The 27,688-nt window shown below is 39.6% G+C and overlaps 1 protein-coding gene across 3 annotated transcripts in view; it reads left to right on the forward strand.

The window, feature by feature from the left end:
* wdr11 (WD repeat domain 11) overlaps nt 1-27,688 on the forward strand; it is a 99,116-nt gene that overhangs the window by 46,884 nt on the left and 24,544 nt on the right. For all 3 annotated transcript variants that reach the window (XM_048551068.2, XM_048551070.2, XM_048551069.2), the window contains exons 13-22: nt 3,499-3,574; nt 4,117-4,225; nt 11,561-11,685; nt 12,167-12,314; nt 18,286-18,392; nt 18,692-18,806; nt 19,063-19,234; nt 25,680-25,788; nt 26,065-26,127; nt 26,568-26,633. In XM_048551068.2, coding sequence (XP_048407025.1) covers nt 3,499-3,574; nt 4,117-4,225; nt 11,561-11,685; nt 12,167-12,314; nt 18,286-18,392; nt 18,692-18,806; nt 19,063-19,234; nt 25,680-25,788; nt 26,065-26,127; nt 26,568-26,633 — 1,090 coding nt within the window. The remainder of the gene's footprint in view (nt 1-3,498; nt 3,575-4,116; nt 4,226-11,560; nt 11,686-12,166; nt 12,315-18,285; nt 18,393-18,691; nt 18,807-19,062; nt 19,235-25,679; nt 25,789-26,064; nt 26,128-26,567; nt 26,634-27,688) is intronic.

Consider the following 27,688-nt stretch of genomic DNA (forward strand, 5'->3'; position numbering starts at 1 on the left):
AGTGGCCTCACCAACATCCTATGCGACCTCAACATAACGTCCCAACTCGTATGCTGAAAGGTCTCAGCAAGGAAGGCAAGCATGCTAAATGCCTTCTAACCACCTTACCTATATGTGGTGCAAACTTCAAGGAATTGCAAACTTCAAAACCCCTAGGTCTCTAGGTTTTACAACACAGCCCAAGGCCCTACTTTTAATTACATGAGTCCTGCCCTTGTTTGATTTACCAAAATGCAATACCTTGCATTTATCCACATTGAACTGCATTTGCCACTGTTCAGCCCATTGACCCAATTGATCAAGATCACTTTGTAATCTTAGATAAACTTCTTCACTGTCATCCGCAAACTTGACTATGCCATACTAACATATTGCAAGAAAGTGCAGACTGTCAGTTTGTTTTTCTTTGAGACATAGAAGTACGGTACTTTTTTTCATTGTAATATTTGAGGTGTGACCTTTATATATTCATGAGTGGTATGGAGACGGTGAATAGCAAAGATCTTTTCTTCTAGGAAGGGGAGCACAAAAAGAAAGAGGGCATAGGTTTAAGGTAAAGAGGGACCTGAGGGGCAACTTCCTTGTGCAGAAGGTGACGCATGTATGGAATAAGCTGCCAGATGAAGTGGTGGAGGCTGGTACAATTACAGTATTTAAAAAGCATCTGGATGGGTACATGAATGGGAGGGGTTCAGAGGGATATGGGCAAATGCTGGGAAATGGGACGAAGATTAGTTTAGGATATCTGGTCAATGTTGATGAGTTGGACCAAAGGGTCTGTTTCTGATCTGTATAACTGTAAACTCTACAAGTGATTTTTTTAGTTTAATGTGCTGAAAATCCCTGAAGAGATAAAATGGTTTTAATTAAAATAATTTCTATGAAATATAGTTTAATGGAATTCCAGTAGGTTAATGTAATAGAAATCTATTAAGCTTTGTTGTATTACAATGTTCATACTGCCTGTAAAGTGTTTATAAAGTGTTTCCAGATTTATAGAGCTATTATGACTTGATGGGTTTTTTTTGCGTATTTGGATTGAAAATGGGAGATTTTCTAATTTGTAAAACATTGTTCATATTCCAGAAAAGATTGTTTTGCTTTTATTCAAAAATCACATTTCTAAAATGGTCACTCTGTAGCTCAGGGTATTAATTATAGGTTTTTAATTAATTACATTGCATTCTAATTTACTGGACACTACTCCATTATTTTACATCCTCTTGTATGCAAAGTTTGCTGCATACTGTGGTCATGTTCTATGTTCAGCTTTTCTGGATGGCAGTTAAGGATTCATAAACCAAAATTAATACTTCCACCAGAAACTTGTTCTGCAGCAGCATTATTTGACGGTTGTCATGGGTTTAAATTAAAATATTATCTGATCCCATAATGTAACCGAAGTGAAGACGTTTTTGGTTACTTTGGTGTCTTGCAATTCTCTAAACTGCTTTTTTAAACACTAACAATAGGGAAAGCATACTAATATTAATTTATTCTGGCTGATTTGGATGCAAGTTTGTTGCATTTATATTAATAGCACCACAGGTAGCATCAGTTTTGATCTTGGCTGTAACACTAGGCTGAAAGAGGTTACACAACTGGTTTCAGAGGAGTAGTGAAGTGGATAAATACAGCTATCTTTAGTTTTAAGCACATAGAAACATAAATAATGGGTGCAGGAGTAAGTTACTGAGCCGTTCGAGCCTACTCCACCATTCGGTATGATCATTTGAAGTTTAGGCAAAGATCTGTAGATTGAGATGGGCTCGTTGATTTGCTCACTGAGCTGGCTTGTTTACGTTCAGACGTTTTATCACCATGCTGGGCGACAGCATCAGTGGAGCCTCTGATGATGCCAGCTCGGCAAGCAAGTCAACAACTTCAGCCTGATCACGGTTGATCATTCATCTCAGTACCCTGCTCCTACTTTCTCCTGTACCTTTTTACCCCTTTAGTCATAAGAATTATATTTAACTTATTGAAAACTTTAGCCTCAACTACTTTTGCCTGCAGAGAATTCCACTAGCTCTCGACTCTCTGGGTAAAGAAATTTCTCCTCATCTCAGTCCTAAATGGCCTAACTGTGCCCTTAGACTGTGATCCCTGTTTCTGGACTCTGTGGCCATCAGGAGAGCAGTGCAATAAGCACTTTGCTGCCTGGTTCCCAAGCTGAGCTCTCTTATTTTCGCGCATGTAGCATTGTATTTTTAGCTTGATAACTCTACAATGAAACTTCAGTACTCTCCTGGAAGCTGTGATTTTCAGTGATTTTTGCTGTCTGTGTAGCTGACAGTGCTGTAGAGTTTGCCCATACTGTGAACTGGGTGTTTTTCAGAGCAATGACAGTAGCAGAGAATTCTTCCAAATATAAGGATTCTCTAATATAAATTTGACATGGATGGAAGTGTTGAGGTAGAAAGCAATATGACAAAGCTAATAAGTTAAAGTGGAAGGATGATTTTTAAACGTGTTTTTTAAATTTTTGAATCGGCCAGTTACATGAGAAGTACTCTTCTAGAAACATAAAACCATGAGCGGCATGGATAGGGTGAAAAGCCAAGGCCTTTTTTCTAGGGTGGGAAAATCTAAAACTAGGTGTAGATTTAAGGTGAAACGGGAAAGATTTAAAATGGATCTGCGGGGCAACCTTTTCATGCAGAAAGTGGTGCTTGTATGAAACAAGCTTTCAGAGGAAGTAGTGGAGGCTGGTGCAATTGCAGCATTTGAAAAGCATCTGGATGGGTATGTGAATAGGAAGAGGGATATGGGTCAAATGCTGGCAAGTGGGACTAGGTCAGATTGGGATACCTAGTTGGCATGGATGAGTTGAGCCAAAGGGCCTGTTTCTGTGGGTATAGCCCTTTACCTACGTGACTCTGCACTCCACTCAACTAGCTGTTGTAGTGGCCCCTGCATGAGGGAGGACAATGGACAGCGCTGTTCGTGGTGACTGGGAGAACTACTGGATGTCAGGGGAACAAAAACACCCTAAGAGACATTTTGAAGGAACCTTAAATAAATGGAAAATTTTCTTTGGAATTTTTGCTTGTGAATTTTGGATGGTTGGTCATCGCTAGAGTTTACTTTTCTCTCTTGTGTACTAAATCTATTGGTAGAAATTGCCATTATCTTCATGATAATTTCTTGGTGCAAGAATATCATTAGAAATTGGAAGAGCAGTAATGTAAAATTTATGCATCTGTCACAAATGCATTCAGTGCAGTGATATGTATTTGAAATATAAAATTGAAAATCCTCATTCTAAAGGCTCTTATCATTTGACTGCCATTCAAGTACATTAGTTGAGCTGTCATTACATAAGTAATTCCAATCTGTAAAACCCAACAAATCATTGAAATGTTCTTTGATTCTGTTACTGTTGGTCAGGTATAGTATAAGATTGGTTGATTTGTAAGCTAATTAACAAATTAATTACTTTTGCATAAATCATATAATTTTATTTTCTGATTCTTTGTATAAAAACTTTACTTCTAGGAAGAAGTATTGCATTTAGAGGTGAACGAGGCAATGACGAATCGCCAATAGAAATGATTAAAATATCCCATTTGAAGTAAGGATGGCTTTGTTCCAGGATGTTCTCTTATCCACTTAACTGAGCTTTTGTGCCTTCTGTTTTTAATTGTATTAAAAATTGCTTTTTTTGCTCCACTGCTATTCTCATCACAATGCAGTATCAGAGATATCGATGTAGAGGTGTTTAACCTTGGAAATTTTGGCAGAACCTATTGATAGCTGAATCATTTTAAAAAACTGCATGCTATTTACTGTACTTAATGTTTGAGAATCGAGTGCATGTTTACTCCTGGGCATTAAGTCTTGCAATAACGTTTGTACTTTCTGTAGCTCAACTTCTGTCATTAATCTTGTGTTGATGATACACTTAAAGGATGGAGCACCAGATTTATTAGCATGATTAGATAAATATTAAGAAAGCATGCTATCCTTCCATCAAATTACAAAATGATTAATTAGGTTTTGCAAAAAAAGTACTGATTTTACTCATTCACTCATGATTGCAGTACGCATGATAAATATCTCACAAAACAGACTTTGTCAATCCAACCTAAAGGATGATATGTTCGTTTTATTTAGGCAATTCTTGGCTGTCGTATTCAAAGACAAACCTTTGGAACTGTGGGACATTAGAACCTGTACTCTTCTTCGTGAAATGACAAAAAACTTCCCTGCAGTTACAGCATTGGTATGGAACCCATTCACCATTTGCAGTATAAAAGCTTTGTAGATTGTGCAGCTTGCATGATTGTGTCGATAGCACTATAATTAGAATACATTTCAATAGATGTAAAACAGCTTATCAAAGATAACATTTCAGTAAGCTTATTATTGTTAAGGAGGTGATATGCAGTATTTCAGAGCACTTATTGAAGATTCTAACTTCACATTAATGCTGTCCCCGAAGATTAGCTACTAGTTTTTAACTTTTCAGACTTCATTATATATGCTCTGATTGCTATGAAATGGTCAAGGGTGTCATTTAATCACGCAGACCAGAAAGGTCCCTGGTTCACTTTGTAATCAGTGCTGAGTTGGCAGATCTCAGCAGAGATGACAGTAAAGTGTAGCAGTTACACTACTGGGATAGGAAGGGGAATAATAGTATGTAGTTATGTTCCTGATTACTGTCTAACAACCTCTAGTGGCAATGTTTATTTTAGATCAGATAGCAGCGGGCATACCCATGATGCCCTATCCAGCTGAATGGACTGCCTGTTCCTCTGCCAATATGATAATGCCATTTGGATCAGATACTGGAATGTAACTGACAGTATGCAGAATTTCACCCCAGGAAAGAATCCATAACTATAATACCATAAGATATAGGAGTAGAATTAGGCCACTCAGCCTATTGAGTCTTCTCTGCCATTCAATCATGCCTGATATATTTCTCAATCCCATTCTACTGCCTTCTTCCCGTAACACTTGATCCCTTTGCCAGTCTTAAATACACTCAGAGACTTGGTCTCCTTAGCTTTATGTGGCAGTGAGTTCCACAGAGTAACCACCCTCTGGCTGAACGAATTCTTCCTCCTCTCAGTTCTAAAGGGTAGTCTCTTCACTCTGAGGCTGGGCCTCGGGCCTTAGCCTCTCCTACAAGTGGAAACATCTCCACTATTCAGGCCTCTCAGTGTTCACTCAACTTAAACAAGTCCTCCCATCTCCAACACACACACAAAATGGCCTTCTAAACTCCACAAAATACAGACCCAGAGTCCTCAGCTGCTCCTCATATGGCATGTCTTTCACCCTGGGATCATTCTCACAAATCTCTTCTGGACCTTTTCCATTGCCAGCACATTCTGCCTTAGTTGCGGGATCCAAAAGTGCTCACAAATGCAGTCTGACCAGGTTCTTTTATCAACACAACTTTGCTTTTGTATTCTAGCCCTCTCGAAATGAATGCTAACATTGGATTTGCCTTCCTAACTGCCAACTGAACTTGCATGTTAATCTTGAGAGTCCTGAACTAGGACTCCCAAGACCTTTTGTGCTTCAGATTTCTGAAGCCTTGCCCCATTTAGAAAATAATCTATGCCTCAATTCTTCCTACCAAACTGCATAACCTCACACTTGCCCACATTGTATTCCATTTGCCACTTCTTTGTGCACTCTCCGAGCCTGTCCAAGCCCTTCTGCAGCCTTCTTGCTCCCTCAACACTGTGTCCCTCCTATATTAATGTCATTTGCGAACATAGCAATAATGCCTTCCGTTCCTTCATCCAGATGCTTAATGTATAATATGAATAGTTGTCCCAAAACTGACCTCTGTGGAACTCCACTAGTCACCGCCTGCCACCCTGAAAAAGATCCCTTTATCCCCACTCTCTGTATTTTTTCAGTCAGCCAATAATCTGTCTATACCAGTACCTTGCCCCTAACATCATGGGCTGTTATTTAGCAGCCTCCTATGTAGCACTTTGGCAAAGGCCTTCAGGAAATACAAATAAATGATGTCCACTGACTCCCTTTTGTCTAACTTGCTCAGTACCACCTCAGTGAATTCCAACAGATTTATCAGACATGACCAGCCCTTGGCTAAGCCATACTGACTTAGCTCTGTTTTACTATGTACTTCCAAGTACTCAGCAATCTCATCCTTAATAATGGGATCTAAAGTCTTACCATTGACTTAGATTAGACTAACTAGACTCTAGTTTCCTGTCTTCTGCCTACCTCCCTTCTTAAACAGAGGTGTTATGTTAGCCATTCTCCAGTCCTCTGGTGCCCTCACTGACTGCAGTGATTCCTGAAAGATCAATGCTTCTACAATCTCCTCAGTTATCTCCTTCAGAACTCTGGGCTGTAGTCCATCCAGTCCAGTTAATTTATCCACCTTCAAACTTTTCAGCTTTCCTAGCATCAGCTCCTCAATAATGGCCACTACACTTACCTCTGCCCCCTGACTCTCTTGAAGCTCTGGTGTGCTGCTGGTACCTTTCACTAAAAAAAAACACACCTGTCCCATCTGCCCGCCTGCCTGATCTTTTGATAGGATGTGTATGCTTGGATGTTTAGTTCCCAGTCCTGATCCCCTTGCAACCACGTCTCTGTGATGCCCACAAATCATACTTGCCAATTTCAAGCTGCGCTACAAGCTCGCTTCCCTTGTTTTGTGTACTGCATGTATTTAATTACTACGTCGTCAGTCCTGCATTAATTGTCACCACATCTCATAGTTGTTCACCTCATCTGCCATGCCTGAAATTTGATTCCTGACCTTTTCCATATTCTCTGCCCTATTAGTTGTTCTAAAAACTTTAATAATCTCAGAAGTGGATTGACTTTCATCCTGGGCATGCCCCCTCATAGCCTACTTTGCTGATAGGTTTGTGGCATAGAGGAAGGGAGTGTGTGTTCCTCCTTCCTTCCCATACTCTTTTCCCTGTCTGTCTATCCCCAGTGTGCACTCTTTCTCCTTCCCCCACAGTCCATCTCTCTGACTCCTCCCTGACACATGTTGGGCTGAATCCCATGGTTTTTTGGTCAAGTATCAATTTCATTGAGTTTTTGGGGGGTTTCTTACCAGAAAGCCCACAGGATCTCTTGCTGTATCTTACTGAGCTCCCCTTGTCCCCAACCCTTTTGTCTCCACTCTTGACCAATTCTAGTTTCAACTTAGCGCAAACAGTCTCAGAAGAACTTGCCACTGCGGAGATATTAATGAATTTACCAGCTTATTAGGTGATGGTACCGACTTTAAAAGCCTGTTGTGCACTCGGATAAGCATGTTAGTCTAGAGCTGAACTGCACATTTATCCCAGACATAGCAGACAAGCGAAAACTGGTGCCTGCAATGCAGGCAGGGACCTGGGTGGTGTGGTACAGAGATGGTATTTTCTGTTCCCCCAGGACTGGTGGTGAAGGCCATGATACCAGACCATGCCAGCCCAGTCCAAGGTTGCCACCCAGATCAGTTCAAGCTCAGTCTTGAGCGCAAATTTTACCTCAATGCCTGAAACATGCTTAAATGATACAATGAGTTGTTCCTGATTCCAAGATTGATCTTGCCAGACTTCTCATGCAATTCTGCCATATTTCTCACTGTAGCCTATGTCATTCAGGCCCCTAAGATTCTGTCCATATTCCCTTGTTTCCAGCCCTTTGCACCCTTCCTTTCTCTTTATCTATTGCTCACAATCTCCCTCCCTCTCACTTACTGCCTACTCTCTGTCCCATATCTCACTCTCTCCCTCTTTCATGATCTTAAAACTATCTTCTGGAATGACCTGACTCAGTTTAAGGGACTGTTGATGATGGGCACTAAATGCTGGCCTAGTCAGCAATACCTACATCCCAGAAATGAATAAAACAATAACTCACCTTCAGCCCATGAGACTTGAACATTTTTGTGCCTTAGATTTTGTAGTATGTTTTCACTCTGTGACTGTTATCCTGGGCATGGTTGGTCCCACTCTCACTCTAGCCTCCACTAACTGTGCTACCATATTGTGTTCTCATGGAGGACTGAGGACCAGAGTAGAAGTGCTGGTGGAGGGTCATTTGAGAATGTAATCCACCGAAGAGGAAATTTGTGGCAAACTAGGTCCAAGTGAAAGTGGCAAGGTTAAATGGATATATTGTTTCTACTTTATTAACAGTGCTGTAGTGAACCTACATTTAAGGACTTGTGGTAATTAAGTCAAGCACATTAGATCCAATTGGTTCTGATGGGAGACAACATGAAAACTTGTTTCAGAGTGCATTCCACACAAGTTGAATTCATTAACTCCAAGGAGCTGCACTCAGCAAACAATGACTGAGTCCATGGGAGACGTTGCACCACTTACAATGAGGAAAAAATAAGCTAAATGATTCGCTCACATTGGAACTGAAAATTGCTGCTGTAGGAAAAGTGAGACACCTCCCACACATTCTTTTTAAAACAGAAAGTTACATTCAGAATTGCTGAGAAGATGCCAAAAATGTTATACAAATGGAGATAAAAAGAATTGACCCAATTAAAATAAGATCAAGGAAGTAAGCATCAGCTGATCCAAATTTGGAGTGCGTATTAAAACCGTTAAGAACTAACAAGATGACAACAGCCATTTATTAGCAAGAAATATTCTGATTTGTAATTATCCCCTGGGATGGACATTTATGATCATTAGTCTGGAAATAAATTCTCATAGCAGTTCACAATACATTCTCTCAGAGTGGCAATCTTCATTGCACCTCAGTGACATTAGAATATGACCTTACGTGTTCACTGAAACATTATGCAGGAGCACAAATGTATTGAGACAGTCTCTTAAAACATTTGTCCAGTGAATTTGTAGAAAATATTACAAAGTTTGCTTCTAAAGTGCAAGAAAGAAAAACAGCAAATTCTGGAAATGGGTATTTTGGCTTTTCAGAAGTAAAAAGTGAACTAACCATTGGACAAAGCCTCCCATTTCTACCCTGGGTGATGCTAGTAAAAATATTAACTTATGTTCTCTGGTGGAGCTATGTTTGTTCAGCATTTTCTATGATTACTGGTTGGCTTGCCAGGATATTGCTCATAATGTGAGGACAGGTTCCATTGTATTCCTCTTTGAAATAGAGAAGGGGATCTCTTGCATCAAAGCATTTGCTGCTAAACTCAAATACTTAACAACTGTGCAAGGCAATGAATGTTTAAGAGCTGGTGGAATAGAGTTTTATTCACTTTCTTCTTCATTGTGAACTATGACAGAATTGGAATTGAGTCACAGATGTAAAGTGTAGCAACAAACTTAATTTCATACAATAAGAGTGTCCCTTGTAATTGGTTATCTCATTTGAAAACTCCCTTGAGCATGCCCAGAAGTAAGAGTCACTTCCCATTCTCGCTATCACATAGCTTACCTAGCTTTTCTGCATGTCTGCATGGGAGCATAGAACATAGAACATTACAGCACAGTACAGGCCCTTCGGCCCTCGATGTTGTGCCGACCTGCCATACTGATCTGAAGTCCATCTAACCTACACTATTCCATGTACATCCATATGCTTATCCAATGACGCCTTAAATGTACCTAAAGTTGGCGAATCTACTACAGTTGCAGGCAAAGCGTTCCATTCCCTTACTACTCTCTGAGTAAAGAAACTACCTCTGACATCTGTCCTATATCTTTCACCCCTCAATTTAAAGCTATTCCCCCTTGTGCTTGCCGTCACCATCCTAGGAAAAAGGCTCTCCCTATCTAACCCTCTGATTATTTTATATGTTTCAATCAAGTCACCTCGCAACCTTCTTCTCTCTAATGAAAGAACTTCAGTAGGAAACATATGGAGGCTGCTAAACCATTCAATTGAGATAGCATCTGTAGGTTAGCCATCAGTAAGTGATTTAAAAACTTCTATATGTGTGGATGTTTTGGATTTTTGGAAGAATTTGCACTGTTTTCCTATTACTATGTCATTTTACCTGTTCGAGGATGAGTTCAACCCCAGCTACTATTATCAATTCTTAACCAGCATTTGCCATTTCATTCTGATCGTTTTCTGAAAATTAAATTTTGTTTTTGCAAAATGTAAGATTCAAAATCGACATGTGTAGTAGGGAAGTTAGAAAGGAAAAGGGCTTGGAACCTCAAATGTCTACAAGAGACAATTAGTGTGCTGATTTAATGAAACCTTGACAATAAAAGGAAGAAGGTTATATTCTAAAATGAAGCAGAATACATACCTAAATTGAAACAAAGAACTGTGAATGCTGGAAATCTGAAACAAAAACAGAAATTGTTGGAGATACTGTGCAGATTTAGCAGTATGTGTGGAGAGAAAGGAGGTTAACATTTTGGGTCAAGTGACTCTTCTTGAGAACTGGTGCAGTGGTAATATCACTTGTCTAATAATCTAGAACTCCAGACTAATGGTCCGGGATCACAAATTTGAATTCTATTATTGCAGACAGTGAAATTTCCATTTGACAAAAATATGTAATTAAAGTCTGGCTTGATGGTAACCTGGTAACAACTGTTGGTTGTTGTTTAAAAAAAAATCTGGTCCACTAATGTCCTGTAGGGAAAACTTAGCCGTCTTACCTTGCCTGGCTTCCATGTGACTCCAGGCCCATGCCAATGCAGTTGACTCTTAACTTCCCTCTGAAATGGCTCAGCATGCTATGTAGTTATGGGGCAATTAGGAATGTGCAATAAATGTCTACTAGCTTAACCAGTGTGGACCACCTTCCATGAGCCAATAAAAAAATCTTGTTAATGATATTTTTACAAGTGTACATTGGTGGATGGGTAATGAAGAAATGTACTGTTGGAAGAAATAAGGAAAACTGCAGACATTTGCTCATAAATGATTTTTTTCTCAGCTGGAATATCACAGGAATCGGTTAAAATGATTTTCCCTGTCTATGTTTGTCAACGTGTATATATAAGCAGCCATATCTGTTGCCAAAGCTTTTAATTTATTTGAGTAAAATTGACGTTACCGTCACTAAGCAAGAATCGTGATTATCTCCCCATAGTCCTACCAAACCGTAGGTCTGCTGTCATTAGAGAGAAACAATTGGTGGTGAGGACAATGCGTCAAGTAAGGGCAGAAATTGATAAGGAGTGTTCTTAGTTGAACTCATGCTGTTCACATCACTCTACATCACAAACCAACCAACCATCTATCCATGCAGCTGAGCTAACCAACCTGACTCTCAACATGGGAATCTTGATTTTAGTATTGATTAAGGCATCATAAATGATAAGAAATCTGACCAAATAAATGCACAAAGGGAATCACGATCAAGCATTGATTTTATAGCTAATTTTGTAAATTCTAGTGTTGATGATCCACACATTCAACCCATCAACCAGTACTTAAAGCACTTAATATCACCAAGATTCTTTGTGGGTTTTAGAACATCCACCAAGACTTGTATTACTACTTTGCAGAACAGTGTGATAGTGGACAGTGATGTTGGATAACGTTTGCAAAGATCCTCTCTGTCTTTTGATAGGCTCGATTGTAAATATTATGTGCAAAAATTTCTAAGGGTTTTTGATAAGTGGGACACAGTAAATTCATTATACTACTTCTTTTACAGGAATGGTCTCCTACTCACAACCTGAGGAGTTTGCGTAGAAAGCAATTAGCAGTCCGAGAAGCCATGGCCAGACAAACTGTTGGCTCTGATGCAGAAGCCAGTAACATTGAGTCACCCATGATCAGGTAACTTAGAAAGGATGACTGAATACTGCTAACATTGGTTAGTTTGTTGCTGCAGCACTTTGGTAGTATGGGTTATAGTGGGTAGCAGATGGGGGCCAGAAAAGGACACTGCTTTGCCAGCATGCCTGGGCTTATTCACATAATCTGTGTGTAACACTAGTGAACTTTTGAAACAAAATTCCTCTCCTCAGTGAAAGCATCTTTGTCAACAGTTCTTGTGGCAGAATGGTATCTTGCTAGGTAAAAAAAGAAGGGTGATCAAATTAATTTTGATTGCCTCTGATTCTGGTCTATCAGTTTTCTTCATTTATGTAGGGATTCTGTGATTCTATGATATAAGGAATGATGGTCCCAGTGTGTACCTTTTTTCAAGTGATTTGTCATTTAAGTCAATTAACTCATGCATCATATATCAGTATGAAAGAAAAGGCCAAGCTATGTTGATTATGAATTGAATAAACCTGATATTTTACTTTTCCAGTTTGCTGCAGGAAGCAGAAAGTAAAGCTGAAATTAGTCATAACATTTCTGCACGTGAGCACTTTATATTTACTGACAACGATGGGCAGGTCTTCCATCTCACTGTAGAAGGAAACTTGGTGAAAGACGGGGCCAGAATTCCTCCAGATGTAAGTATAATGAAGGAAAGTTCCCACTGTGAACTAATCGATTTGCTTTGCATACCAGCTGAAGTGCAATCAAATTGTACAACCTACGAAATGACCTGTGAGTAGAAATGACAATTAACCACCTGGTGCAAATAAAGCTTGTGCAAAACCTTTTTCTTTTATTAATAGCAATATGTAGATAATTTGAATTAGTTGATTGATTGATTGAGAATCAATTAATAGTGTTGAGTGAATTTAGATTTTTAGTTTTTTATAATTGAAATAAAAAGTGCATATTAAATATAGAGATGCAGTGCTGGGTTAATATTCTGCAAATACATCCATAAGAATAAGGAGCAGGAGTAGCTGACTTCACTGCTCAGGCCTGCTCTGCCTTTCATTAAGATTAAGGTGGATCTAATTGATCTCCATTTCCACCTAGCTCTGATGATCTTTTGCTCCCTTGTCAAGAATCTATCTACCTCTGCCTTGAAAATATTAAAGGATATAACTTACACTGCCTTTTGAGGAAGAGAATTACAAAACTTTGCAATAGTGACCCCTAGTGACTCCCCCACAAAAGGAAGCATTCTTCCGTAGGCAACCTGCCAAGACCCCACAGAATTTCATGTTTCAATCAAGTTGCCTCCTACGCTTCAAAACTCCAGTATATAAAGGCTAGCCTGTCTAACTTTTCCTCAAATGAGTTTTTATTATCCGCAATAATCTTTGATATGGCATCTCACCAAGTGCCATCTGGAAATCCAGACACACTACACCTAAAATTCAGGGAGCCGCAGTGTGAATGATGAATGAACTGAAAAAAGATTATAATACAATGTAATCATTGCTGGTTTTCTAAAGTAGGACTGAAGGCTCTATTTCTGTGCTTTCTGACTCTATGACTATAATTCTTGCTAGACAGACAAAAGCTGTTATTCATCATTCCACTGCAAGTTCTGTCCTGCTAATACTTTTGTTGTATCTCGAGGGAGCAATTACTAAGTAAGAAAACCTGCACTGCATGGTGACTAGCTTGGGCAGAGTGGGATTTTTGCTTGAATTTTGAATTTTGATGTTGGGTTCAGTTCTGTGCTGGGTTTTGCTTTCCAGTTGTATTTTTTAAATACTGTTGAGTTCCACCATTCAAAATTGTTTTGATGTTTGGAATCTGTTTTCAGCACTTTTATTTGATTGAGTATTTGGTCACCATTGAGGAAACACTGCTATAAGAATTGACCTTTAAAAGAAGCAGCCCGACCAAGATCAAATAGTCAAAACTCAGTGACAGAAAAATATAATTGAAATTAGAAATGAAATAAATCAACTTCAGAAGACTGAGCTGCAAGGGCTTTGCTGAACCAGTGCTTTCAGTACTGACTGTATCAAGAAAGACATCCTTTAGAGCTTTCCACAAAAACAGAAGTTGCTGAAAAAGCTCAGCAGGTCTAGCAACATCTGTGAAGAAATATCAGAGGTAACATTTTGGGTCCGGGAACCCTTCCACAAAGCACCTGATTTTTCCAGCAACTTCTGTTTTTGTTCCTGATTTATAGTATCTGCAGTTTTTTTGGTTTTTCTTCAGATCGCTCCTCTTTGTTGACTATGTTAATACTTGGATTAATTTCAAATTTGGCATACTCCAAATCGCAATTTTATTTGGAATTAAGTGGTTAAGTTTTTCAGGTCTACTGTGGTGAAGTTAGGTTCAGTAAATGATTTCATACAAATGTTGGTGGTGGCTTCAATTGCTGAGTTGGACCTGTGAGGCTGATTTTCAACTGCTGAGTAAGGCAGGGTGAGGAGAAATCGTGTCATAGAGTAATACAGCACGGTAACAGTCTTTTCAGTCCAACTCGTCCGTGCTGACCAGACGTCTCAATCTACCTAATCCCATTTGCCAGCATTTGACCCATGTCGGTCTAAACCCTTCTTATTCATATACCTATCCAGATGCCTTTTAAATATTGTAATTGTATCTGCCTCCACCACTTCCTCTGGCAGCTCATTCCATACTCGTACCATCCTCTGCGTGAAAAAGTTACCCCTCGGGTCCTTTTTGAATCTTTCCCCTATAAACTTATCTCTTTGAGTGTTGGACACTCCCAACTAGAAAAAAATCACCTTGGTTATTCACCCTATTCATGCCCCGTTGTACAAGATCATTCCTCAGTCTCTGATGCTCCAGGAAAAAAAGCCGCAGCCTATTCAGCCTCTCCTTATAGCTGAAACCCTCCAGTCCCAGCATCATCTTTGTATGTCTTTTCTGCACCTTGTCAAGTTCGACTTGAGAGGGTGCAGAATTGTGCACGATATTCCAAAAAGTGGCCTCACCCATGTCTCGTATAGCCACAACATGACATTCTAATTCCTGTACTCAGTGTTCTGACCACGGAAGGCAAGTGTGCCAAAGTCCTTCTTTACCACCCTGTCTACCTGAGACTTAACTTTGCAGAAACTGTGCACCTGCAACCCAAGGTTTCTTTGTTTGGCAATGTTCCCGAGACCCCTACCATTAACTGTATAGGCCCTGCCTTGGTTTGCCTTACCAAAATGCAACACCCCATATTTATCTAAATTAAACCCCAACTGCCATTCCTTGGCCCATTGGCCCCATTGTACCCTGAGATAAACATCTTCACTGTTGACTTTACCATCTATTTTGGTGTCATCTGCAAATTTACTAACCATATCTCCTATCTTTACATTTAATTTTTTATATAAATGATGATAAACAGTGGACCCAGTGCTGAGGCTTATGTTCACACCACTGGTCACAGGCCTCCAGTTCAAAGAACAACCTTCCATCACCACTCTCCGTCTCCTGCCTTCAAGCCAACTTTCTATCCAACTGGCTAGCTCCCCCACTGGATCCCATGTGATCTAACCTTACTTACTAGTCTACCATGCAGAACCTTGTTGAACACTTTGCAGAAGTCCACACGGACAACATCGACTGCTCTGCTGCCTTCAATCTTCTTTGTCGCCTCTTCAAAAAATTCAAGCGTTGGTGAGACACGATTTCCCATGCATGCTGACTATCCCCGATCAATCCTTGTCTTTCCAAATGCATGTTAATCTTGTCCCTTAGAATCCTCTCCTGGTCTGTAGTTCCCTGACATTCCCAGCCTTTCAGAAATAATGGCACCGCATTAGCCAAACGCCAGTCTTCAGGCATGTCACTCATGGCTGTTGATGATACAAATATCTCACCAAAGAGTAAGTAGCAGGAGTAATGAGCATGGAGAGCAAGAGTAAACACTGGAATTTTTAAGAAAGGAAACACTTTGTTGTGGGCAAGTGATAATGGGTACTGCAGATGCTGGAGAATCCAAGATAACAAAGTGTGACGGTGGATGAACACAGCAGGCCAAGCAGCATCTCAGGAGCACAGAAGCCGACGTTTCGGGCCTGGACCCTTCATCAGAGAGGGGGATAGCAGTTTTTCCACTGCCTTCGCCTCCACTCTTAATTCTTTAACTGGGACCCTAACCCTCCCTCCACTGATCCCTTAATCCACCTCCAACGCAAGTCCTCCTCCTGGACACCACCCCCAGGCCTCCTACCCTCCCTCGACCTCTTCATCTCCAACTGCCGTCGAGACATTAACCGCCTCAACCTGTCCACTCTTCTCACCCACTCTGTGAGTCCCTTGTTCGCTCCACACTCCCCTCCAACCCCACCATACCCGGCACCTTCCCCTGCAACCGCAGGAAGTGCTACACTTGCCCCCACACCTCCTCCCTCACCCCTATCCCAGGCCCCAAGATGGCTTTCCATATTAAGCAGATGTTCACCTGCACATCTGCCAATGTGGTATGCTGTATCCAGTGTACCCGATGTGGCATCCTCTACATTGGGGAAACCAAACGGAGGCTTGGGGACGGCTTTGCAGAACACCTCTGCTCGGTTCGCAATAAACAACTGCACCTCTCAGTCGCAAACCATTTTAACTCCCCCTCCAATTCCTCAGACGACATGTCCATCATGGGCCTCCTGCAGTGCCAGTACGATGCCACCCGAAGGTTGCTGGAACAGCAACTCATATTCCGCTTGGGACCCCTGCAGCCCAATGGTATCAATGTGGACTTCACAAGCTTCAAAATCTCCCCTTCCCCCACTGCATTCCAAAACCAGCCCAGTTCATCCCCCCCTCCCACTGCATCACAAAACCAGCCCAGCTCGTCTCCCCTCCCCACTGCATCCCAAAACCAGCCCAGACTGTCTCTGCCTCCCTAACCTGTTCTTCCTCTCACCCATCCCTTCCTCCCACCTCAAGCCGCACCTCCATTTCCTACCTACTAACCTCATCCCGCCTCCTTGACCTGTCCATCTTCCCTGGACTGACCTATCCCCCCGCTACCTCCCCACCTATACTCTCCTCTCCACCTATCTTCTTTTCCCTCCATCTTCGGTCTGCCTCCCCCTATTTATTCCAGAACCCCTCCCCATCCCCCTCTCTGATGAAGGGTCTAGGCCCGAAACGTCAGCTTTTGTGCTCCTGAGATGTTGCTGGGCCTGCTGTGTTTATCCAGCGTCACACTTTGTTACCTTGTTGTGGGCATTTTCTTCAGTAATATTTAAGCCTCAAAGATCTGTTCATTACATCGTGCTCACTGTTACAAAAAATACAAAGATTTAATAGGATCCATTACTAATCAGTCCAAATTCCACAGCAGCTAATACTCCCACACATCTCGCAAACCTAAAATCCCCGTAAGTCAACCTAGCTGTGATCCACCGAGTTCAAAACCCTAATTTGCAAGCTGAATAATTGTCAAGTGACAATTTAGTTTTTGAATGTAATGATATAAATTACCTCAGCATTTATATAATGCTGTCTTCAACAATGTTATTTGTAATTACCATCACCTTCCCAGGGGCAGCTTTGGATAGGCAATAAATGCTGACTTGGTTGTTAAAGCCCCTCATGTACCATGAATGCATAAAAATATACATATCAGGCTGAAATGCTTCATATCATGATTAGCTGCTTATTTCTTTACAGTATAATTAATTGCAAAACATCAGCAAGTTCCCAGGATGTTTTTAATGCATTGCTGTTACATTTGTAGATATCTCTCTGTATAAAAACATGCACTTGCAACCTGCTTTTGACATGCAGCACTTGGGTTTCTGTATAAGAAATGCTTAATGCCAAACTTTTCACGGTATAGTATTCACCACATTCATTTCGTGCAATGTGTAGCATTTTTGTTAGATGCTGATGTTTCAGAGATCCATGTTTGATATGTGAATTTATGAATTAATGCATTATTTGAAAATGAGCTTCATTGGAAAGTTTAATTCAATTTAAGTGCTTTAGTACCAGATATTACTAATGGGCTTCACCTTCATATTTTTGACGCGGCTGCCTGATATGACCAGCATAATTGTACCTTGAATGTCAATGACTCTGGGATTCATTACTATTGCTATTAATTATTGCATGGTTGGGTTCTGTTTTTATGTCTCTGCTGTGTTATATGATTGATTGAGAAAATGTTGATGTGTAAATCAGCATCTCATTTGAAATAACTTTCTCAATCTCGGAGTGGGTGGCTGCCAAGTTACCATACCAAATATTGCACAATTAAAGTGATCTGAGAATACATTGGGAATCCTTGAATGTAGCTTTGGTAAATATCCCAATGATCTTAACTTGCTAAAATGTATTAAACTTTGTTAGAGGCTTTTTGTGTATCTGAACAAAGTTAGAAGTTTCTCTCCAAGTAATAAGATATATTCCTTTCAGTGTGAAGCAAATAAATCCTTTCAATTTAAAAAAAGTTTTTGATTTTACAATGTACTGCAGACTCTGCTTAAATAAAGCTGCCTTTAAGCTAAAATCCCACAGTACACAAGTGCTGATGCAATGTGTTCAACACATGATTTGATTTCTAACTTTTACAGTGTGTTTGCAGTATATGTACCAAAATGCTGTTGTAATATGTTTTCATTTTCTATTTAATGTGTTGAAATGAAATTGCAGGGAAGCATGGGCACCATTACATCCCTTGCTTGGAAAGCAGACTACCTAATACTAGGTGATGTTGATGGGAATGTGAACTTCTGGGATTTGAAAGCTCGAATTTCCAGGTAAAAGATCTTAAACTATCTGGGATGTAGCATTTTGTAATAGAACATGTGACTATCCTAAGACGGTCTGGTGTTCTGGCATTTTAATGTTTGAGATTCTGTAGTGTAGGTTTGAAGATGAACTTTTGGAGTTTGTCGTTGGCTAAAGGCACTTTGGATACATATCTCAGCTACATCGTTGTTATACTAAGTGTTGACCTTGTATCTAGAAAAAGATGAGATGTTGAGCTCATTATTAAATTTCTTAATCTGCATTAGAATTTGATAAGATTCCATTTAATGCTGTATTTGTTTAATAGAGGAATTCCCACTCATCGTGGATGTGTAAAGAAGATCCGGTTTGCTCCTGGAAAGGGAAACCTGAAGCTGCTAATCATGTTTAATGATGGGGCTGAAGTTTGGGAGACCATAGAGGTAATAAAGCTTGTAGGTTAATCTTCCCCTATTCCTGTTAGAAGGTGCTTCTTATGATTTAAGTGTACATTGTGCCATTTAAGTTCTAACTTGCAATGTTTCCTATATTGTTGTTAAATTGTGTGAAACTTCTTTCACTTTTTCACATTGTCATATTATTGATTTAATCAAAAGCATATTGTGGGATAAAAGTAATTAAATAACTAACTGCATTTTAAAAAGTATAATTAATTAATTTACAATATTCTGTTTTAAGGTTCAGATGGTAAGCAGCATAAGGACTGGCCGAAATATCAACTACAAGATCCTTGATATAGATTGGTGCAGCTCTGATAAGGTGGTTCTAGCTTCAGATGATGGTTGTATCCGTGTCCTGGAAGTTGCAATGAAATCAGCAAGTTACAGAATAGATGAACAAAACTTAACAGGTGTGAATATGCATACAAGTGTGTTAAGACATTGTGACTGTGTCCTGCGTAGCTGTTAAAAGGTCTGATCAAGTATTGCTGTGGTAATTTTTCTTTCAAAACGATTGAATTATATTTGATATATGTATACGTGTGCCAGTTTTGTACTGCAGATTTTGTTGAATTTAATGGAAAGCTCAAACACTAAGTGGAAATGGTACAGCTAGAAAAATATAATTTCTTAGAAATAGTTAACAGCAATTTCATATTTTCTTTCCTCAGGTTATGAACATTATTGTTATCCATCCCCTTGCTCATCTTAGTTATCTCCTACTATTTGAGGCCCATCAATTTTGTTTCACATTTACAGCACTAATCCTAAATCACAAGCAACATTCTTTGTTCACCAAAATTAATCTTTCCCTATACTTCTCATATCTAAATTTTTCAGGATAGAACATAAAGAATGAGGTCTCATTCATCATTGATCCTCTTACGTTCAATATCAACTTGTTGTCCCTGATTGACATCAGTTGTACAACCAGTATCCATATATGTGTGCCAACAACATAGAACAGTACAGGCCCTTCGGCCCACAATGTTGTGCCGAACTTTTACCCTAAACCTAAGGTCTGTCTAACCTCCATCCCTACCTTATACTATCATCCATATGCCTATCTAATAGCTGCTTTAATGCCACTAATGAGGCCAACTCCACTACCCTCTACGGCAATGCATTCCATACTCCTACCACGCTCTGCGTAAAGAACCTACATCTCCCCAATATCTGCCTCCACTCACTTTAAAACTGTGCCCCCTTGTAATAGCTACCTCCACCTTAGGAGAAACAGCTCTCCTATTAAGCACTCCTGATTCCAACATCAAGCTACAGAGCTTTGTACAGACAACTTGTACAAGTTGTAAGGCTTAACTTTGTTAAGCCGGAACTTTGTACAGTTCACTTGAAGTTGTCCTATTTGGCTTTGATCAGAATCTCTGCAACTAGGCATCTGATCCTGCCTGTCACTCTGAGTGCCCATTCAGGTCCAACTTGAGCAGGGCTTCAAAGCTAAACCCAATCCATCACTCTTGCCACTTCTACCTCTGTGTGCTTTCTTAGTGCCATTTCTGCTGAAACAATTATTCATGCCTTTGCTACCTGTGGACTGTCCATTTCCAATATGATCTTTGTAACTTTGAGGGAGAAGGAAACCCATCTTCTTAAATCATACGTTTAAATTTTATGGTTGGTTACTGCAGTATTTAGCCACTGGTGTGTGTTCACATGAGGCTGTAGATGTTTTCCAACAGCAGAATGCAAGTTTATTAGACAAAATTTTAAAAAGGCAAAGCAATGTAAGACAGGTAGGACGATCTTAAAACAAATAACAAAAAAAACTTACTCAAGCTATCTTTTTACAAATATTGAATTCTAGAGAAATTTCACTCCTATGTCAATTCTAACTTACTCCCTTCAGTCTCTTTCATTGGATTGTGAAGAGAATTTTATGATTCTTTTCTGAAACTGCTTACAAAAACCTTGCACAATTCTGATGTCCGCCCTATGTTCTATGTTGTTGGCACACATATGGAAACCGATTGTACAACTAATGTCAATCATGGACAACAAATGTTAGAACTCTTCCAGTTCTAACAACTTGAAGATTTCAAATCAAACATTCCTGGCTTGCAAACTTCACAAAAAGTCACTTCGGCTATGGTGATTGGAACCCTCAAAATGAGACTTGCTTCTCCTGTTGAGAGAAAATTTTCGCCCTTGTGAACTTAGACCCTGAATTTTCTACTCTTTTAGTCAAAACTTAAAGAATGGCATTCTGTTTGGTTGTAAAAATAGTGATATAAAAGTTCCATCCTTAACACCACAGGCGTCTCACAGGCACCTGACTGCAGTCACAAGCTTTATTGAAATTGATACACTCAGGCCACTGTTTAAATGATTTTCTGAGCATTTTTAAAAAACACGTTACCTTCACAAGGTACATCAATCTGACTGTATTTTAAAAACCAAATAGCAAAATGGATGAAATAAATTTATGGTTGTCTTGGATGTGGTGAATTTGAGCATGTTTGATGATAACTGACCTATCCCATTCACTGTGTCTGAAATAGGTTTGATGTGCCTCAAGTCTAATATGCAGTCAGCGGCCTGTTTCCTCAGTGTGAATGAGTCTGCAACCTGTAAATTACTAGTTTATTTAAATACGTTTTCATGTTTTTGTGGCTGTGAAGGATAGAGTGAACCTTCTTAGGTGACATTTGTTAGACTCCTGTGTTAGCTAATTTGACTATATATTCTAGTCTGTGCAAGATGGAGGTGCTATACCAGAGACACACACTTGTTTCTGTGCAAGTAGTGGTTAACTAGTGGGCATGCAATAATCTTATGTGAAGGGAATCCATTGAATTGAAGTGGAGGCATAATATAACAACGTCCTAATTATAGATGTGTTTCTTCATTGATGAAGTAAGTTTTTCTAAGAAGGGTATTGTAAACTGATTGGAGAATGAAGGAATTGTGAAAAGACAGGTATTTCAAGTATTTGTAGTAATGAGTGTACTTGCAATAAATTTGATACCACTATGAGATTCAGAATAAAATAGAAAGTTATTGTTCTGTCTCCATGGTATAATTAAAATATGGATGGTGACTGTTATCACATTGTGAGAAACTATGATGTTCTTTCCTATAATGTTCCCCTGTGACAGAAGTGTAATTGACATATTGAAGCCAGGGTTTGGGTTGAAAGAGTGAAAATTAATGTTGCCAAGAAGACTAAAGCCTACTGTTTCATTAGAGAGAGAGAGACAGCTGGTGGTGAGTTTAACCTGAGAGTCATTACACCTCAGGCAAGGGATGAGGTTGAGAAGCTGGGCTTTCATGGTAACCTCTGTCAGTATGTTAATTAAACCCAAAGCAATGGCTCCACTCTAGCACAATCAACCATCAAACCACCTGAGCTAACTGACCTCCATTTTAGGTTAAAAAAGAGCTGATTGAAGTGCTACTTGTTAAACTCTTTAATAAAGACCTTAACAATGATTAGTTACGCTGAAGTTCCTATAGTTGCACTGTTTGTTTGTTTGGAGTAGGAGCCCTATAACTGGAATGATGCTGAGTATAGGCAGATCAGTAGAAGATCATAAATTTGATCCAGTGGTATTGCCGTTCCTTTGGTTAAGGCGAAGTTATCTTTCAAACATTTGATGTTATGACGAGCTTCTGGGCTCAATATGTTGGTGACTAGTTACTTGACAGCAAAACTGACTGTTGTGTTTGTCAAGTGGCATATAGTTTGCTATATCTTCTTAATGAAATGTCTAGAATAAAATCCTGTCCATATTCCCTTCATCCAATATGTAGAACTATCTGATCCAGTTATTCCTGTAGGTTACGGCGTATGCTGTCCAAAATCTTGGCCGTAAAATTCCCAAAGGAACTCTTAAGTTTAATAACAGCTGTTTTCAAAGCAAAGCTTTTCATGCTAGAAAAGTATTCCTTAATTTACTGCTATCAGTATGGAAGCCTTCAGACACCCATTTTAAATTTTATTAAATGTGATGTGTTTTTAAGTGATAGTTTGCTATCTTTCTAGACCTGACCATTAAATATATGTTGCAATCGAACTAACTTTATTTTAAGTTAGCAGAAGTTTGGCATCACAAATTCTTGCCAAGAAAGTAAAGCCATAAAATTCCACTGTTTCATCAAATAAAACTAAACTTTGCTACATAGGGTTAGACTAGCAAAACAATCTGTAATAGCTATGCACCTTTATAGTCCAATATTCAGAATTAACAAATAACGTAAAAATGGGTAATACTAACTGCGGTTGAATTCCCCACGGAGCGCATCAAGTAGCAAATGCAGCCAAAACTGATCTCTCAGATTTCTCAGCAGCCTTCTAGATGTTGATGGTACTGTGGGTCATCAAATCCTATTTAAACTTTACAAGGAATTCAAATTCCTCTCTTTGGAAGACCTATATTTGGAAGTCCTTTAAAAACCGTTCTGTTACAGACTGTCTCAACAACTGTGCATGTCCTGTAAGTTTACTCTCCTCATGCTGCACATCTCTCTATTCTAAAGATTGAACAACACTGGTCCCCTCCCCTAATAATCCTGATCCATCTTTGATCCACAATGAAATAATAATCATAATGTTCCATGCATGTTCCCTCTGCTGAGAAAATAACCGCTTCGGGTCTCGCACTGAGCTCCTAGTATTATCGCTTTGACTTCGTTGTTTCCTTTTTTCATTTGTTAGTTGAAGTGCTCCTCTTGTGTTTATAGGCTATGAGTTAATAAGTATCAGAGATGATAGGAACTGCAGATGCTGGAGAATCCGAGATAACAAGGTGTAGAACTGGAGGAACCCAGCAGGCCAAGCAGCTTCTTAGGAGAAGGAAAGCTGACGTTTCAGGCCTAGACCCTTCATCAGAAAATTTGTGATGAAGGGTCTAGGCCCGAAACATCAGCTTTCCTGCTCCTAAGAGGCTGCTTGACCTGCTGTGTTCATCCAGCTCTACACCTTGTTATCTCGAGTTAATAAGTACCTTTTTTAAATAACGAAGATAAAATATGTATAAATCATTGATTCATTTATTGTATAAATTGCCAAAGAATCTATATTTTTGCACAGAATTTAATTGAGCAAATGTTAGAACTTGGTGTTAAGGTACTGCAGATTTCTGTCAAAAGCTAATGGAAGATTGTGATCGTGCAACATTTTAAATCCATCTGTAAAGACTTATTTTCCCCTAAGTTAGGTACTCAAAATAAACACTGAACCTAAGTGGTGTTACTTGCAGACTATCAAATTGCATTGACTCAATCAAACAATTTTATGGGGTTGGGTAATTAATACTGGCATAATAGTGACATCTACATCCTATGAGTGGATTTAAAATAAATCATTCTTCCATGTACTTGCAATTATGGTTTTTAGTTGACAGTTATTGCAGTGTACACAATCATAAATTATTCCTTGACATTTTTGACTAAGCAACTGAATTTATGATTGGTAAGTGTCAAAGTGCTATTGCAATTTCGTTATTTTTGTTTGCAAATAATGCACACTTGCCCATAATTGGTGATGCAAATAGCAATCCATTTATACCCGAGATTGGCAGTCTGATTGTTAATTCTCATCATATTACATTAGTGATTATTCTTATGTGCAGCCTGAACTCCACCTACTGTTGGAATCCTACCACCACAGCAAGCATTTTCCATTATTCTTCTGTTCATTCTTCTTAGGTCTGGAATAGAAGCAATTGGTTACACTTAAATGGAGAAGTGTGTTCATGCTGCAGATTTTATCAACATATCCAGCACAAGTCTCTTTCTCCTCTCTGACTGTTGCAGTATTTGAATGAAATTGGAACATTTGCAAAACATTTTTCTGTTGTTTGACTTCTATAAAGTTTAGATTAGATTAGATTAGATTACCTACAGTGTGGAAACAGGCCCTTCGGCCTAACAAGTCCACACTGCCCCTTGAAGCATCCCACCCAGACCCATTCCCCCTATAACCCACACACTCCTGAACACTACAGGCAATTTCGCATGGCCAATCCACCTAGCCTGCACATCTTTGGACTGTGGGAGGAAACCGGAGCACCCAGTGGAAACCCACACAGACACGGGGAGAACGTGCAAACTCCACACAGACAGTCGCCCAAGGCTGGAATTGAACCTCGGTCCCTGGCGCTGTGAGGCTGCAGTGCTAACCACTGTGCCACCCTGTTCTTCATAAAAATATAGAATTTATTTTAGTTTTTATATTTTAACATTAGATGTTTTAATGGTAAACTTCTTTTGTTCTAAATTTAATATTTTCATTGTTCTCAGTGGATTTTCTCCTTTTACTGTTTTGATTCGTTTTGCATGAAATGCTATGAGCAGCTCTTTTTATGTGTGCAGTCAGTTCTTTTAAAATCTGATTAAATACTGTTTTTATTCAAAAGGCATTCTTACTAAACCTCAACTCTTGGTCTTCTGGCTGAGACTTGTCACTTGCTGTTTTTCCAATATGCTCAATAGAGTGGACATCTTTACATTATTACATGTTGAAATGTCCCTTTGATATTATTTCTTTATTTCACACGTATTTTACATCACAGGATCACTTCTATTTTAAGTTTACTTGCTCACCTTACCCCTTCCTTTGTTCGTTGTTAGTACTGCCTCAGAATATTACAGTCAGTTTTAGCACCTTCTGCACTTTCCTCCTTATATTTCACAATGACCTGCTGCTTTTCTAACAAGAACTTGGTTCCTATTCCCCTCCTAACTTGACATAACTTCCAGTGAAACTTTCACTGATTTAATAATTATGTGGGTAATGGCTTTGCAACTAATTAAGGTCTTGTTTTAGTGAGAATTTTGAGATCTTTGTATCAGGTACAGAATAGTTACCTTATTTTCAATTTTTTCTTTGCGTAGATCTACTTTGGTGCCCCTACCTCCTCCTTCCCAGATCTTGTCTTGCATTGAAAGCTTTCCTATTGCACCAGCCATGGAATGGGCAACATTCCCTGGATATTATGAATATGTGAGTACATACTAATTCTAATCTCTTCTTTTGAAACCTGGGATGTCACTACCTTGCTATTGTGCATTGCATGTGCAGCGATGCACATTGCTTACAAATAATGACTAAAAGTTTTCACTGAATGTGTAGCATCCTATTGTTAAAGTCACTATCATTTGGTCGTTTCTGCATAGCATAATTTATACAAAATTTAAATTCATGCTCAACTGCTGTTTATTGCTAAGATAGTAATGTGTGTTGAATAGTAGATATTAACTCTCTCTCTATTTTCTGCAGTCATTATTTAGAAAGTGTAGAGTTAAAAGTACCTATGGTGGAGCAGTTGAACTCAATATCAAAGTAAGTTGAACTTTACTTAAAAAAAACCATGCAGTATAAATGAAATGGTATATCTTGTGTTGTTTAAAATGTGATCCTTAGCATGTATTGGTATGTCAGAAATTCCATTCTTTTGTATTTTCCTTTTCTTTAATATTGAGTGACCAACCATAATTGCCCTTGGGAAAGTGTGGAAGAAGCAACATTGTTGAACTGCTGGGATCCTATGTAGTGCAGGTGCTCCCATGGTACTGTTATCTAGGTAGTTCCAATTTAAACCTGGCAACAATATTTGTGACCTATTTCCAAGAGCTGAGTGACTTATAATGAACTTTCAGGTGATGATGTCATGCTCCTTCTGTCCTTGTCTTTCTTGATAGTACATGTGCATATGCTCCTCCAATCTGATTATAAATGCTTGTGTAATATATGCTGATTAATGCTGTCTGTTTCCTTCACAGTGACATTCAGTGTCTTCTTCTAGACCCAGAGTTCCAACTGGTGCAGAGATGCTCACTTGTAGCGAGGTAACTAAGACTAATTGACATTAGTTAGATTCCTGCCATCTGCAGGCCTGCCCACCAAACAATCTACACACATACAAAAAAGCAATAGTCAAGATAATCAATTGCATCTGGGGCAGTACAGTGGCTCAGTGGTTAGCACTGCAGCCTCACAGTGCCAGGGACCCGGGTTCAATTCCACCCTTGGGCGACTGTCTGTGTGGAGTTTGCACATTCTCCCCGTGTCTGCGTGGGTTTCCTCCGGGTGCTCCGTTTTCCTCCCACAGTCCAAAGATGTGCAGGCTAGGTGGATCGGCCGTACTAAATTGCCCGTAGTGTTCAGGGGTGTGTGGGTTATCGGGGATGGGTCTGGGTGGGATGCTCCAAGGGGCAGTGTGGACTTGTTGGGCTGAAGGGCCTGTTTCCACACTGTAGGGAATCTAATCTAATCTCAGCTGACTCATTCTTCCTCTTGCATCTTGACCTTTAATAGAATTCCACAAATTTTATGGCACAGAAACACGCCAAGTGCCACAACTGTTCCGTGCTAGTCTTCTGTACGAATCCACTGCCCCCATATCTGTTCGATTAACTTTATCAGAATAATCATCTATTGTTTTCTCCCTCGTGTCTGTATAGATTCCTCTGAATGCACCAGTGCTATCTAACTCTGGGTAATAAAGTTCCTTCTGAATTCCCCACTACAGTGCTTCCCAAACTTCTCCTCTGGGTGACCCTATTTTAGTCCCTCAGACTTTGTGTGCCTCTCAAGTAAGAATTCGGTGGGTGTGAGAGCTGTTCTGTTGGGAGATAAAGTTTCATTTGTAGATTGGGAAGTGATATCCTTAACTCTTGATTGTTTGCAGGCATTGTTTTGCAGCAGAAATCTCGCCTCAGATCAGTCAATTAGACCATGTCCACCATAAAAAAAATGAGAATTTAAAGGGGTCCCATAGCAGGCAGAGCTCAGCGTGAGTTCCACATCATTGCCTTTGAGCTCACGAACCTAAAATTTTATCGCCTGACCCCACTGGAGTTGTGAACGTTTGTGAAGTCTGGCCTTACTGCATTTGTTTGTG

The sequence above is a fragment of the Stegostoma tigrinum genome, chromosome 20, assembly GCF_030684315.1.
Source record: "Stegostoma tigrinum isolate sSteTig4 chromosome 20, sSteTig4.hap1, whole genome shotgun sequence".
Taxonomy (NCBI): domain Eukaryota; kingdom Metazoa; phylum Chordata; class Chondrichthyes; order Orectolobiformes; family Stegostomatidae; genus Stegostoma; species Stegostoma tigrinum.